Genomic DNA, 16,815 nt, shown 5'->3' on the forward strand with positions numbered 1-16,815 from the left:
TTATGAAGAAGCTGAGAGAAGGATAAACCTTTACTTTTTTCCTGGGAATTTTGCCAATGAAGTTTCATGGGACTAGGTTTTCATTGTGTGTTCTGAAAAGCACGTACCAATTTTGAGTACCTTAGCATGAGTCCTGTTTTGCCATTTTCTCAAAGATATTTAAATGTTGGCCTCATAAAAGGTGCTTAGGTAGCCAGATCCCTTTTAAGATACCTAAATTTCTACCGAAATCTGCAAAAGAAATTTTTATACCATAGTGAGTACATTGCATTATCTAAAATGGAGGATATGTACTGATGGTATTTTCAAGGGAATGTAAAGAGTTTAGTTTTCTAAATGCCATTTCTGCACAATTATTGTTGCTAAAATATTTATGTTGTTAAAATATTGTTATATTTTTAAAATCTTGACTCTAAGCCCTTTTTTTCAATGGTTCCTGTTGATTTCTCTTGTAGATGTAGTGGTTCAGCACACATGAAAGGTAAATCAGTGACTATAAGCTTTGTAGTTATGGATTGCTTTTTGAGCAAGTGTGCATTTTTTCTTGCTGGGAGGTATATAATAAGACACAGCTGGGAATACAACTATCTCTGCCTTTGCAAGAATACAGGGGCTTCTTAAAACAGTGCTTCATCTGACAGGTAATTAGTTTTTTAAGAAGATGGCAATCTAATTAAGACTGGTAGAAGGTTTTTTTAATTTTATCTTAACAAATTAAAATGGTATTTAAAATCTTATCTACAGGTTGGGGTAGGGTACTAACGTTATCTGTTGTTTTTTGTTCTATAGTTTGCTTAGCGTTTTCTCTAGAAATGTCTGCCAGGATGTATTCAAATATGATGTGTTTGGGTATAGCATAAAATTATTATTCTATGAACAGTCATGCATCTTGAAGCAGTCTTTGGCTCAAGAACAGCCCGTATAATTAAAAGTGTTCTTTATTACATGAGCTGCTACTATATATACCTAAATGACAACAACAACAACAACAACAACAACAAAAACAACCAAAAAAAAGTTCCATATGCTTCCTACTGCTTTCTGTCATGAAGGAGAAACAGATTGTGTGATATTCAGGATTAGCTAAAATTCGTGAGAAGGTGGAGGAACTGTTTCAGATCCTCGCCAATGCTGCCACTTCAAATGCATTAAAAGCTCTTGAACTGAAATTCCCTGCTGCTGTTATTTTGCACCCTATTGAAATATAGTACTGGGTTATGCTTTGAATTTTTTTCTCTGAGTCACATTGAGAGTTGTCAATGTCGTATTTAACCTAGAACTTTGCTCTCTGAGCTACTAGTGAATAAGGAAGGTGACATTCTGCTCATTAACATTTTACTCATGGAAATTAGCAATAGGAAACACAGTTGTTAGTAACCTTGCAGATGCAAAATTTTTCCATTAATTTCACTTAAACTCCTTCTCCATCCTGGCTTTAAATGATTATGTGATTAGCCTTCTATCCATTCACTGGAAGACTAACTCAGAGTTTAATGGGGTTCTCCATTTCTGATACTCAGTCAAGTTATGCCTTCTCCTCTAATTTCACATGGTTATGGCTTGCCATTTTCCTGTGGGCCATTGTGTGAAAATTACGCCCATCTTCAGGCTGACACTCTGCAAAACACGTTGCAGCGGTCATCACATTTCCTCCCATGCTTACTCACTGATTTGCCATACTCTGTATATCTGGCTGTCTGGACCCACACAAATATTTTTGATCACTGGCCATTCTTCCAGATTTGTGATTGTTTCTTGATAATTGCTGTATTCCCCTCAATTTTTTGACATCTTCCTAATTTTAAGGACATCAGGACTGAATATTGTTTTAGAAGTGTACCTGTGCCCTCAGACTGAAACTCTCATACCTGAGAAGAAAATAATTAAATTTTTTTCTTGTCATCTCATACTGAATTTTCCATTTATTTGCATGCTATTCCATGACCATGGTGTAGTGGCAGAGATAGTTATCCCAGTGACGCTCCAAGTGTGAGGATTGACCTACTCTGCTTTTCATGTTGCGCCTTTCATCTCTGTAGTTCTTGGGTCTTTTGGGCAGAGGAGACAAACTCCACTGGCATTTCCCCAGCCATGCAGCATGTCCTTTTGTGTCTCTAACCACAGAAAACAGAATGGTTTTGACCATGTTAGTGTAGTGGGACAGGAGGATGAGCCAACCCTTCAGGTCTGCAAGCAGGCCTTGCATCTGTGTGCAGGAACAGCAGCTGTTGCCTCAGGTTTAAATATGTGCAGGATATGGGTCAGTGCTATACAATCTAGTCATTTTCAGAGGTGCTGGACTTGACCTTAATGATTTGAAGATGGGACTCTGTGTACCTGTAAGCAATAGATAAATAACTGTGTGTAGGTATGCCAGTGGGTCCTGAATTATGTGAATGGTTTATATTGGCATAAATAAACTGCTATGGGCAATTTCACAGGTAACATGTATTAAAAATCTTGCTCTGTGGGATTTTGTCATGTTGAATGTGCGCACTTTTGGTTTAGAATAGTTTTAAAAGCAATAATTTGACATTCAAATAATATATTTGGAAGTTATAAAATTTGTACTAAAGGTAATGGAAGCTGCAAGTATGGAAAATAGGGAAAACAATAATTTTAGTTCATAAATACAGTATTTCAGCTGTACCAAGAAGTATTCAGGGCTGACTTTATGGGGAAGGGGAAAAAATTGAGTTCTGTTTTTGAGATTATATCAAAGAATGAATGAGAAAGAGTATTTAAATTTGTTACTTTTTCTCTGCACAGTAGTGCCTATTGTACACCTCACTAGATAAACAAGCAAAAAGCCAACTAATTAATGAATGAGTAGACTGGTCAAATAACAACGCCTAAAATTTTCCTCCTTTTCTGAGCACTGCATGCAAAGGAAAGGAGTCCTTCCACTTGTCAGGGATATAATGCAGTTAAACAGTGAGAATCTCCAGGGATTTATATGGGCTTAATTTTTGGATTTCATAACTGCTAAGATGCTGAAATTATAAAATTATCAGGTGAAATTTCTTATGTCAAGCTTCTCTCCTCTTGGATAGCTGTTACTGTTCAGTTTGCAATTTGCCTTGTGTCTCTTTGGGTTTTTGGTTGTTTCTTTTTGTGTCCTTTTATTTTAGTTTTGAAAAATAACAGCATGAAGGTTTTGTACAGGGGCTGGACAAGTTGTTAGTCTTCAGTTGATCTGTATTGCAATTCCAATTACTTGAACTCGACCCGCAGGAGCCTCAAAACAGTCTTCTGGTAGGAACAATGTGGATCAGACCCTCATGGCTTTAAGAGAACTCTTAACTGGCTTCAAAAAGAGCGTATCACAGTATCTTCTAACAGCAGTGCTCCAAAACTGAAAGATGGAAGCTGAAGAGAGAAAAAACTTTCTTCCCTAAACTCGTCCCCCAAAAAACCACCCACAAAACCATGAACAGCACCAAAAAAACCCCCGAAATCCCCCCCAAACCCAAACTGAAACAAAATCAACCTCTAGGAAGCACATGGTGGAAGAAAATGTAAACCATTTACCATCACGTAAATAAGGTGGCCAAAGGCACATGATGCTATGTGCTGCTCTGGCTGCTACTGAGCTGGGCCAAGCGGTTACTGTCCTGAGGATTTTTTAGTGCTCTGTTTCCTGGGAAAGATGGAAGTTGGATGAAGAGCCAATGGGGAATACACAGGGAGAATTCAAACCCACAGGATCAGTGGAGAGAAAGAAGAACACAGGCGAGAAGTTCAAAATATATCCATGTAGGCAGGAGGGAGCTGCCCCTGGTTAAACAGGGCACCCTGACAAACAGAGGGTTTTAGTAGTTCTCAGTGAAATGGTCAGATTCTGGTACAGTCTGGTTGTGGGGAATCTGGTTTTGCACATGTAGGAATACTTGGATGTAACACTTTCCAGAGTGACACACTGCACATACATTCCACCCCCCCACCCCCCTGCCACGTGTTCCTGATTTGCTAATTTTACTCTTAGAAATGCCCTCATGTTTGCTAGAGTAATAATCGATCTTGTAGACTTTGAGGTATTTACTAGAAGTTTTTGCACCTTTTTCATTGGAAGCTTTGCTGAAGGGAAATGTTTGAGCTGTGTTTTTCCGTGTCCCCTGTATTTGATTGGCATGCTAAATCAAGCAGTGCTTTATGACTAATGTTCCCCTTTCGATTCAGGTGCACTCCAGTTCCATGAGAGGACCAGTAGCTCAATTATTCTTAGTGACAAATGCAAGCTATAATAATTTTGACTCAGCGCCTCTGTACCCCCAGGTAATGTCATGAAACGAAAGCAATGCCATTTTTGACGCACTGACACCGCTCGTCTCTTCTTTGGAGTAGTTCTGATCTGTCATCAATGGATGTGCCTGGGACTTTTCATATGTCATCACACACGCATATTCTCCATCATCCAGAGGAAAAGATTACTCAGAACCACTTGTTATTCTTTTCTGTACAATTGCTGGTGCATCATGGGGAGTTAGGATGTATGGTGAAAGGGGCTTGTGCACAAATTTCCATTCTTTACAGGCATCCGTCTGTATCTTGCAGCAAAAAATAGCTGTGACTAATGCTGGGTCATCATTTGTCAGATCACAAGAAATACAGAAACCCATCAAACTAAGGTGTTTCAGGAGATCTAAAGTTGCCTTAATATCTGTAAAAAAATTAGCTGAGATGCAGACATGTACATTCAAAGCATTTTAAAGAGTACTTCAAAAGTTGTTTAGAAATCCGTGAAGATTGTTTTAATAAAGAATCTAGAAAATGGTATGGATGTGAAATGGTTCGCAGTACAGTTGTGTTGCAAGATGCAAATATTTGGAAAAAAAAAAGGAAAAAAGGAAGAAAAATGCTCAAAAATATTTGCAGCCTTTGGAATACATACTGATTTTTTTTCTCAAAGCAATGAAGTACTTGTTTCTAGAAAATAGCAGAAGTGCAGTAGGGGGCCAGAAGTCTTCTATTTTCTGTTCAACTTGCCTGTAATCTTCTTTGACAAGTACTAAAGTCTTCCTTGGACTTCAGTGGGATTTAGTTCAAGTTCTAAATTATGTAAAATAAAATAAACCAATCTTCAATATTGTGAGAGTGTTCTTGCTGCACTTGACTGACAGTCACTTTTTCCATAACTGTGTAAATATATGAGTGAAAACACAAGTCCACCTCCTTTTAATTTTTGTTTCATTTGAGGCTTCTGATGCTTTTTCCCAGAAGATAAAGTTGTTTTTCATTTCATAGTCATTATTCTGTTTAATGGCATTAGTTTCAAAATCACTGCTTTAAAAAAAGGTGCAAGTCCTGTGCTTCAGTCGGTACTTCCCCATGTGGAAGTGCAAAAGCCTGTATAATTACTTGTATTTTAAAAAACATTGTGCAGGTTCCAGAAGCATGTTATGAGATAGGCTCTCTTTTATATTTCTAGCTGTTATGATTTTAACACTGTTTGTCTGTCATTGTGTTTGGAGATACACATCACTTGTGGTTAGTGTTTTATGCAACTGAAACATTAACTTAGTTGTGTTTATGGTTATGTCACATTATTGAGACTGTATTGTATCATACGTGAGTGGAGTGCAGCACGTACTGATTTGTATTGTCTAATAGTATTCATGGGTTCACTAAGTTTTGTGAACTTTTTGTATTGTTTCCCTCAACTTCAGCAAGGCTTTGGTCACTGTCTCTCACAATACCCTCATGGCAAGCTCAGGAAGTGTGGACTGGATGAAAAAACAGTGAGGTTGATTGAGAGCTGGCTGAACAGCTGGTCCCAGAGGGTTGTAACCAGTGGCACAGGGTCCTGTCACTAGTGGTGTACTCCAGGGGTCAGTACTAGGCCCAGTATTGTTTAACTTATTCATCATGGGCTTGGAGGAAGGGCAGGTGCCTCCCCAGGGAGTTTGCTGATGACACAAAGCTGGGAGGAGTGGTTAATACCCCAGAGAGGTGTGCAGCCCTTCAGAGGGACCTTGACAGGCTGGAGCAGAAAATAGCAAAATTCAGTGGAGACAAATGCAGGGTCCTGCATCTGGGGGAGGAATAACCCCAGGCATCAGCACAGGCTGAGGGCTGACCTGCTGGGAATCAGCTCTGCAGGAAAGGACCTGGGGGTCCTGGTGTCCATGTGCCAGCAGTGTGTCCTTGTAGCCAAGAAGGACAATGGTAACCTGGGGTGCATTACGAAGAGCATTGCCAGCAGGGAGAGGGAGGTGATCCTGCCCCTCTGCTCAGCACTGGTGTGGCACATCTGGAGAGCTGTGTCCAGTTCTGGGTTCCTCAAGACAACAGAGACATGGAACTCCTGGAGTGGGTCCAGTGGAGGGTGACAAGGATGATCAAGGGAGTGGAGCATCTCTATTATGAGGACAGGCTGTGGGAGCTGGGCCTGTTCAGCCTCAGGAAGGGACAACTGAGAGGGGACCCCATCACTGTCTGTCAGTGTCTGCAGGGAGGGGTCAGAGGAGGGACCAGGCTCTGCTTGGAGGTGCCGAGCAACAGGACAAGAGGCAATGGGCAGAAACTGATGAACAGGAAGTTCCACCTGAACGTGAGGAAGATCTTCTTTTCTATGCAGGTGACCAGGTACTGAAACAGATTGCCCAGAGAGGCTGTGGGGTCTTCTATAAAGGAGATATTCAAGAACTGTCTGGACACAGTCTTGTGCCATGTACTTTAGGTTGATCCTGCTTGGCCATGGAGGTTGGACCAGATGACCGACTGTGGTCCCCTCTAGTCTGACCCGCTCTGTGATTGTGTGATAGGTAATAGAATAATAGCATAGCTGAGGTTTGAAAAGGCCTCTAAGATCATCAAGCTCAACTCTTAAGACTTCACCACTACATTCACCACTAAACCATAACCCCAAGTGCCACATCCATGCGCCTTTTGAATACTTCCAAGGATGGTGATTCTACCACTTGCCTGGGAAGTCTGTTCCAAGCCTAATCGCCCTTTTAGTGAAGAAACAGAATAAAATTTGTGTTATATAATTGTAAATGAACATTTGCAAATACATTCTAAAAGTCTCCGCATTTTTTTGGCGACAACAAAAATGAATGCCAGCAATAGTAGTTTACAAAATCTGCCAGGTAAGAAAAATGCTGCCACAGTTCTGTGTATGTTACTGAATATGAGCTTCAGTGGACCACTTCCTCAGCTGATGTGTGCTAAGTGGGATACAATCGTGCGAAAGCTTCAGACTAGAAATCAAGATTATTTTTCCCTACTTCTATTGTTTTTTTTAAGAGCGCCACTGAAATGTAATGAAGTGTTTCTCAGCACAGCACTCATACATACCAAGTGATGGAGTATCTTGCTAATTGACTTGTTCATAATCTGTTGAAAAACCTAACATGTATCATTCACTCATACTTGTGGCAGTTGAACACCAAATGGAGAGGTTTTATTAAGTTTCTGTGTCATAGATGCAGTATTTTTTTGCTTATTTTTCAGTCGTTGTTGAAGTTATTTTATATGTTCTCTTTTCAGCGTAAAATGAAATGGTTATCTCTAGGCTATGACTTCATAAGACTTGTCTTTCAGTGGTGCCCATTAAAAGGAGATACCTTTTTGCCATTAAAAATTGCTGCTTTTGGCTTCTAAGTCTCTTCTGCTGTTATTTGCATGCATGTAATCTAGGTGCAAATTGGAAGAAAGACTTGACATTGCAGTCTTTTGCAGTGTGTTTAAATACTGGTTTTGAATTGTACTTCTCTTCACATACTCTAATTCACATCAGATCAGTTACAGAAAAAAAATCGGTTTTTTTCTGTTAGCTAATCCAATTTTTTTTGTGTAAATAGTGTACCTAGCTTTTCATCTGGTCAATACCTAAACGCCTTCATCTTCTGCCAGTTCTCAAGGCACTTTTTTAAAGGTCATCTATTCCAGAAATGCAATTTGAAAGTTTTGTTTGAGTACAATCCCACAGTATGTCTTCTGAAAATCATGGTTTCTATCCTGTATTTGTGATATGATTTATTGTCAGGTTATAAGGCTTCAAAGTGGATCTCAGAATAGAGAGTGTTGAGAGTGGCTTGTGTTCATGGTGAAAGGCTTTTTGGAACCAATTCTGTTTTGTTTGAGGAAAAAGGCTAGTCAGAAGTAAAGCAATACGAATGGTCTGGTTTCAGGATCAAATGGTGGTCATATGAAAGTGAAGTAGAGAAGGACACTGAAGGCTGTGTCAGTAATAGGAATCTACTGATGAATTTGTAAGCATTTTCAAAGATGAGAAAGCAAAAACTTGAAGATGGAAGTATTTACTGTATAATTACAGAACAGTCATGAAATGTTGATCTGCTATGGCATATTGTGTGCAGATTTTGAAAATGTATGAATGTTGTGAGTTTATAGCTAGTTAGTGGTGAAAGAATACAATTCCACTTGCATCTTTTCAGCTGGATCTTATTCCTTTCTACTGTTTCGTCTAGAAAAGAGTAAAAGCATCATGTCTGTATCATGTTGGACTTTGAGAGATATTATGTAGATCACTAAAAAGGTCCTTTGGCCCAAAGTTGTCACCAGCATACTTTTTTTTTTAAAAATAAAAGTTACAGTAATATTTTTTCATCTCACCAACTTGTTCAAAAGCTGACCCAGTGATAAAATCAATACCATAGTAGCATTTTACATTTCAAATTTATCCATTGCTTGCTTTGCTGAGTTTTAGTATTCTTCCTTAGGTATAAAATTTTGTGCTGATTGCATTACATCATCGATGAGCTAGATATGAGATTTTGATATATTGTAAACAAAATCTCTTGTGAATTCTGTAGCTTTAGATGTATTATGATTAAGTCCTATTTACTCTTTGTATTTTGTTATAGATTGGTGTTACCATCAGATTCCACATGACAAAAAATCTTGTTTTCTTTCTTCAGCAAGTTTGCAAGTGACAACGTTAGGATATAAAGCTCTGGATCTAATAGAGATTACTAAAACTGGAATAGAAACTAGATCACAATTTCCACACTTAATAAGGCAGTAAGTCAGTTGTTATCATGGGACAGAGCTGGTTGAATTGTCACAACTATTCCGTCGGCATAAATCTTAGACTTGCACCAGATGCTTCACACTGTTCCTGCTGTGCAAAACAGCTGGAAGTTCAGCTTAAAGGATTTCTTTCTTAGAGAGAAACAATGGGTGACATAGAGCTGAGATAACCTGAAACTGATGGGAAGCGACATCCCAGATCCAGCATCACTGTTGTGTCTTTAGGATGTGTGTTTGATCCTGGGGTTTGTATCATGATAGGTAAAACTGCAGTTCAAGGCTCAGGAAGCAATCTTAGAAAAGGATATAAGGAGGTAAAGCTGGTTGGTTTGCTTTTTATGAAGTGTGCTTTGCTACAGTAACTTTTGCTTTGCTCTCTTTTTCAGTTTTTGTTTGTTTGTTTGTTTTTGTTTTTGTTTTTCTTTTTCCTGGAGATATGGCTTTGGGATAACATTTTGCCTGTTGGTATAATCAGTTAGAACTTCTCACCCCTTTTTAACTAGCTTTGAGAAATCGTAGTAATATCGAATGCAGATGAATCTGCTTATTTTGTATTCAGTTGGGAAAGATTAATTTGAAAAATAGCAATTACATGGTGCATACCCATCTAGCTGATGAATTAGTTCTCCTGTGGAGATGAACTCATGCAGAATAATTTTTCTGTAGAAGGAATAGATGTGGTTAAAACACATTGGAAAATTCATGCAATGAGATTCCTATGAGTAAAATTGTTACTAAGCCAAGGCTGTTGATATTAATATTATTTCAAGCAATAAGAATTTTACATTAAAAACATGACAGTTTCCACTAATTTCTCATTTGTACTTTACTATTTGTTAAGTAACAAAAATTTTACTAGGCCATTTCAAATATGAAGCTTGTTCTGAGCTTAAGGATCGAGAAACATATGTACTGCAGGATGTCTTCTGCTGAGGGTCTGAGCTGAATAAAACAGAAATACCACCATCATGGGTGCTTTGTTTACATCCCAGAGTTTACCCATTCCTGTAGTTAAAGCAATATAACTGAACGAGCAATGGTGAATGTGTTTATGAGAAGGGGAATAAATTGTACCACTGTAAGCTGTATTTAGTAACTGCAGTAAGGTTGTTTGAAGGAACTGCATGGTCAGAAGAAAAAATCACTTCCCTCACTGGAATACTCATGTACTTTCATGTGAGGGCCAGGCTTAAATTAACTCCAGTTGAATTTCTGAGTTCTTAAATGAGAAAGCTGCTTCAATAAAGGCTGTCTTTGGCTTTGGGAGGATTTGACACTGAGAGGAATTGAACATCTGCATCTTCACTGAAGTCTGTGCTGTTTAAGGTGCTGGAAGTCGTCACGGTCTTGTGTTTGTGGCTTGGCTCTAAATCTTTTTCAAGTCATTGGGAAAGTGCTTGGAGGTCAAGGAGCCCTTGGAGACCCTTGTTTGCCTGGTATATCTTGTTCTCTGACAAATCAGGTGTGCAGGCAGTATGAAGCAGTTTATCCTGAGAGCAAAAAAATGTGCTGAAGGGTGACCATGTGTGACAATCACAGAGGCGAGCTGAGATAAAAATCCAAGTTTTGTTTTGTTCAGTAGTTTTATTTCCACTTTTTGCTTCCATGGTCCACACGTAACTAACGCAAGATGGTAAGCTGAAGCAAAGCACTACCACCTCTCTCTGGGGGAGGTGGAGGGGATTTATTCTCCCTGTTGCTGGGTTCACGGGGGGCCTGGATTAGATCCTGAGTTGAACAGTCAGGTTTGAGACTATTTCTAACTTGCATTTCCATTAAACTTTTAATTTATTCCACCTCACAATATAAACAGCATGTTGTTTGGTTACTAGTTTCTGTTTGGCAGCAGCACAGCTGCTGCTGGCAGAGATGACCATGCGATGAAGAATGAGGAAGAGAAAACTCAGTTCTGTCAGGTTTCTGCACATGTACACATGTAAGCAGAAGTTAACTTTGAATTCAAATCCAGCTTCAAAGTTATGTTAGATTGCTGAGGTGCTTACCCAACTGAGTTTTGAGTATCTGCACTCATGGAAGCTGTGAAACCCTTCAGCCCCTGCTCTTGTTCTTAGTGTTAAACAAACCGGTACACAGAAATTCTGGAGGCAGCAAAGAGGCGTGCAAGCAGCCAGTCTAAAAGAGTAAGGCAGAAGTACCTCTTTCAGTAGTAGAGGGAGGAAGTCATGGTTCCAAACGTGTCATGGTTGCATTTCTAGGAGATGGGGTTTGATGAAAACAGGCACACAATTAAGTTCTCAGGAATTTTTTGGGGTATTCTTTTTTTTTTTTTTTTTTTTTCTGCATCACAGAGAAAAATTCTCTTTGCATGACAGCACTGAGAAATACCATTTCCTAATTTTGGACTATTTCCTTATTTAAAATAGTGGTATTTTACATGGTGACAGCTTAATTGGATTTAAATAACCCAGTCCTTAGGGAAAACACTCTAAGATGAGGGGATGCAGATGCTGCCTATTCAAAATGCCTAAAATATAATTAAAGCAGAAAAGTCATAAAATGTTGAATTTCACAGTGATGGGATTTAAATCAGCAGTTGTGTGGTCACCTGTAATAAATGCTCCTTCTGCTTCAAGGGAACATTTGCAGCTGTTGAAGAAACAGGCATCTTTGTGTCTTAGTCAAACAGTACATAAAATGTTCTAGAATAGATAGTGTGCAAAAACAGGTGACAGCTGTGTGTTAATAGATCAACTTGCAGAAGCAAGTGTGAGGGACCTGCTACTGATTGCCTCTTACAGTCACTGGATTGTGAAAGTGGAACTCAGTCAACAGAAACCCTTGAGAGAGAACCATTAAAAATCATACCTGGCTTGAGTTTCTTGTCTACATGGAAGCTGTATTCATGTTATTTAGAAAGATCGTGTGTACCAATTTTCTACAATTTTTCACCAAGTGCAATACATACCAAAATTTCTTAAGAGGATTGTACTAGCCTGCTTTGGCTTAACTCACTACAGACATGAACCCACACTGTATATCATTTAGATGTGCAAGTTGACACAATCTATAGGATTTAGAATTGGGAAGAATATGAATTATATAACAGAGACCTTTCAGTGTGCTTCATAGTTGAATGTTTTTAAAGCAAGATTAGGATGTACACTAAACTTTAAACCAGAAGGATTTGGTGGGTAGTTAGATAGCTGAGCAAACCATCACGTCCATTTGTCCTGCTCTCAGCAGGGAGTTTAATGAAGATCTCACTGGAAAGTAGGGAAAGCAGATGTGAACTGAGCTGCAGAATCAGGATGGTGCTTTTGAGTGACTGTTTTCTGATGAAACAGATTCAGGGAATCCACATAATGAAGCTGCTCTTCAGTGTGACTGTGGGTCTCTCAAATTTGAATTTGAACACAGCTTGACAAAAAAGTACACGTGCTACATAAAATGCAGAGTTTTGATGGAAGGTAGTTGTCCAAGATATCCAGAGCCTTTGCTGAAACTAACAGAAATGTATAACAATGAGAAAGGCCTCCTGCTGAGTCCTGAGTCAAATATGAAAACCAGATAGAGGAAAAACTGGGCTTTACTAGTTCTCAAGTTCTGGTGTTCGAAGAGGGGCCTTTTTTTAATCAGGTGTACAGATATTGTGAAATGTTACTCTAAAGGGAATATAATGCATCCTTGATACTCCTTTTGAGAACACTGAAATCAGGAAGTGCCAATTTAGCAAAGTAAGCTTTCAAAATGAGCATGACACTTTTTATTTTCAGCTGAGCACTTTACCAGCCATCAAAATAGATGTTACCTTCTGTTCTGGAAACTGTCAGGAAGCTATAAATAAGCATAAAATAATACAGGAGCAAGAAAAAATGTTGTGCCAGCAGTTAATGTTGTTGTTTCTAATTTTGTTGTTGTTTTTTTTTTCCTTTTTTACAGTGTGTCCTATTCAGTGCATGTCTCTGAGGATTACCCAGGTACAGTGCAATATTCTTGCCCGTGACACGTGTACATGTTACCACAATTTGCTACATTCAGATGAGAATATCTGAAAGGGTGTTGATGTCTTCCAGGTGCATCTTGTACTAATCATCTTCCATTAGTTAAGATTATTTTCACAGCCACTTCTCCTTTTCAGGCATCATTTATCAGCTGGGTCAGGGTGAGAACACAGGTTCACCAGTTTAGACAGACTGTAGCTTGGGGTGCTGGAGCCAACAGGGTCAGGAGTGAGAAAGAGCCCAGCTTCTCTTTGGCATCGCTGATCAAGCTTAATCTTTGAAGAGCCTGAGCAAGCTGGAGCAGGGCCAGGAGAGCACTTGAGACCTTAATAAGGCTGCTGGTGTTCTCTGAGTTCAGGCTGCAGGTTCTGCTCTGGTACCTCTTGGGGTCGGTGGGGGCCAAGCACTCGTGTGAGTGCGGGTGCAGCTCCCCGGTGTTGTTGGCTTCAGGGGTGTTCCCAGCCCTCAGGCCAGCCTCCCTTTCCTAATTTGAGCTGGGTTGGCTAAGGTGTTTGTGTAACCACGTGGCCGGTCCTAACAAGGGGTGTTGCTCCTAGGAAACAGAAGCAGGTAAGAACAAAAGCAGGTTTTCTAGGGAGCCTATTTCCCTGATTTCCTTCACAAAGACACTGCAGAGATACTTCAGGCAGCACAGGCTATCAAAAGCAGGAGAGGGAAGCAGGGATGACAGGTGCTGTGCAAACAAAGGTTTATGGTAGTACTATTGGACTGCACCACATTGTGCAACTGTGATTATTTAACAGTGTAAGTACCGTGAAGGATATGAAACTCTCTGTCCTTTTTTGATCTTTATCTGTAGCTTTTTTGAAACATTTCTCAAAGAAATATTGTTTCTTTTAGAAGCTCTAAAGAAGCATGACTGATCTTCTTCACTGATAAACAGCAGATTCTGTTCAAAACACCAGTGTTTGAAGCAGATAGAAAGAAAATCAGCAGTGGTGCTAAAACCAATGGGTTCCATGAACGAATGCTAACAACCTTCATTAGATTTATTTTTTTAACCTGTAAAAACTGTGGAGGAGAATGATATTAGTCTATTCAACATTTAGAAATAGGAGAAACTGAGATTCATGAAATGCACAGTCATACCAATGATAAATGGATTTACTGAATATGAATTCTGCATTGAGCTGACAATGAACAGAGGGACAAATAGTTGAAAAAATCTTTGCTATGCATTATTAACGTTTTTTTTTTTCCATTAAATATTACAAAATTTGATCTCTGGGAACATCTAAAAGGTATATAGTGCAGCTTTAGTAAATGGTAAGCTGAAGCACTGAACCAGCAGCAGTTACTCACACAGCACATGAGAGCTCATTTCCTGGCAAACTCTTCTGTGTGATAGACCTCAGAATTTCCTTGTGGGTGTTATTTGCACCATGTCCTGATAGCCTACAAGCCTGGGTGACTTTAATCTCGCTGAAGCCTGATGAATATTCTGTGCCATCACGCCCTATATTTTAAAGGCAGATAGCATTTGAACATTTCACAGCGTAGTTAGCTTGGAGCAAAGAGTAAACCAGTACATGTTTACTGATTAAAATCCAGCCCTTCAGGGCTTTAGAAGAGCTGATTTCATTCACATCTCAAGCTTTTGCAGGATATATATATGCTTTATGATGAAGAGATGTTCAGTGTGTTGGGAATAAGGACTTTTTGCCATTTTGCAACTTTGATCATAAAACACTCACTTTCACTCGGTGAGCCCGATTCTTTGTTGCCTGTTTTTGTCCTAAATTTCTAACCTAATGTTACTGCTGACTGTGTTTCCCTTCTCTGACATGTATCTTAAGGAAAATTTCAGGGACATGTCAGGCTGTGATGGTGTCAAGTCTGGGAAGCTCTGTGCTGATGTCCTCAGCTGGAAGTAGTTCTTCAAGTGGTGCTGCAAGTTGATAGAGTATAGAGCACGTGCTCTCAAACTGAATTTCTCACAGTATAAACCTTTGCAGATTAAGGTTAAAGTCCATTAGTGCATAGCTACAGCAAACTTTTATCCTATGTCAATTAAGACAGTAATACAGACTGGATCAGATTTGTTAATCCAAGACAAGGCTGTCAGAGTTGATCATCAGATAAATTGCTAATGCATGCAATAAATATATGAAAACAGAAGAGGTTAGGCCACTATACAAGTGATGTAATTCAGCTAAAATGATACCACCAAAAGCAAATTTTGGCTACTAAAAGAAGAGCCTTGGGTAGTATACATACTCCCACAGCCTGCTTTGCCATTTTGTGTGCAGCATCACCACTTTGGTACCAACAACAGAGTGTAGCTGTTGCTGAATTACTTCTTGAAGCATCAAATACAAGCAGCTGAGTTTTAAATCGTACCTATGGAAAATATAAAGTGATGTGACAACTTTCAATAATGGAAGGTGTTTGAAAGTTTCATATTTGAGAGTGAAAGCTAAAAATGTGCTCACAAAGGCATGCTGGGGACTTAACAGGAAAAATGTTGAGACAGTAATGTCTGAAAGTTACATATCCATTGCTGGAGTTGTGAGAACATAACTGGAAAGTTTAGAGTCAGGTAATAACAGTTTCAGCAAAGTATTGCTGTAACAATTTCTCATAATGTTGACACAACTGGGGAAAATAATCCTTCTAAGGAGCAGTTATAGAATACAACATCAATGAGTAGACTGAAGTTCCATTAATATGAGTGTATCATGACTCCTGCAGGAACCAGCAGAGCAACAAGCATTGTGCTAATGAATTTATGTTCAGAATGATTTGTATTGGCTGACAGGAATTATAGAACTGCTGTAGTCTTTTATCCCAGTGTTTTGTAGGTTACACACCTTTCTTAGACCTCAATAGATTGCAGCAGACATGGAGAGAACCAGTTTGGCAACAAGCAGTTTGCTGCATCCCTCTGCTAGGTCCAGGCACTGTGTCCTCTAGTGAAGAGGATAGGTGTTCCTAGGTGTCAAATGTTAGAAACAGGTTGTTGAAGAAAACTAATCAAAGCCATTCTCTTAATCTCAAGTCTCATCATGTCGATGGAAGGAAAAAAAAAGCCCTAATAGCTGCCAAATAGCAAAGGAACAAAAACAGCTTGGCAGTGAAAGTCATATTATCCAGCTGCCAAGAAATAATGACAATGGACATAAAAATATAATTAAGTCTATAAAACCTGTAGCTGAGCAGTCCTTTTTCCATATATGTATGTCTGTTCTGTACAGAATGTACTCTGTTCCCAGTTTTCTGTGCAGAAATAAGCTATAACACAAGGATTTCCTCTCTCCCTTCCATGTATGTGGTGTTAGGTATATTTAGAGCCAAATGATGGCCTCAATTATCTCAGCTCATTAGACTATAGCTGTAACTTACACTCCCAAAACTTGGAAACAGATATGCTTGTGCTGCATGTGCAAGGTGGGCATGGAAATGATGGTGACAACAAGATGGAGAACAGAGGCAAGACTGGGCTTCTTGCAGAGAGCAAGATGCAGCTGTCCTGTGGCCATAGCTCACAGTCCCACCTGCCAACAGAAAAAGTGGGAGAAGGAATGAATGCTGACAGAAGGGACCCCGCTTAGTTCACATGATGCCAGGGCTGCAAAACATGTCCCTGTGCCCAGAGTGTAGCTGAGCAGCCACAGACTGATGTTTGCTGTGCCCACAGGAGTGCAGGGCTTGGGCATCAGTGGTGCTGGCCTCCTGCAGCATTGCCTGCATGCAGCCTGTGTGTGGGGACCCAGCCACAGATCCCTCAGGCTGCCTCGCAGGACAGCACAGGAGTGGGAGTAGGCGAAGGTTTGAGACAGAGTCAGACCTGGCAGATGTGTGTGAACGTGGCAGAAGGGCTGTTTCTCAGGTGGCA

General features: G+C 39.6%; 1 protein-coding gene across 1 annotated transcript in view; it reads left to right on the plus strand.

The window, feature by feature from the left end:
- The window catches only part of PARP8 (poly(ADP-ribose) polymerase family member 8), a 119,549-nt gene that overhangs the window by 44,870 nt on the left and 57,864 nt on the right, over nucleotides 1–16,815 (plus strand). The window contains exon 3 of the mRNA XM_066181131.1: nucleotides 12,898–12,935. Within this exon, the coding sequence (XP_066037228.1) occupies nucleotides 12,898–12,935 (38 nt within the window). The remainder of the gene's footprint in view (nucleotides 1–12,897; nucleotides 12,936–16,815) is intronic.

This window comes from Chamaea fasciata, unplaced genomic scaffold (genome assembly GCF_029207755.1).
Source record: "Chamaea fasciata isolate MVZ Bird 193981 ecotype frontalis unplaced genomic scaffold, bChaFas1.0.hap1 SCAF_4, whole genome shotgun sequence".
Classification (NCBI taxonomy): domain Eukaryota; kingdom Metazoa; phylum Chordata; class Aves; order Passeriformes; family Sylviidae; genus Chamaea; species Chamaea fasciata.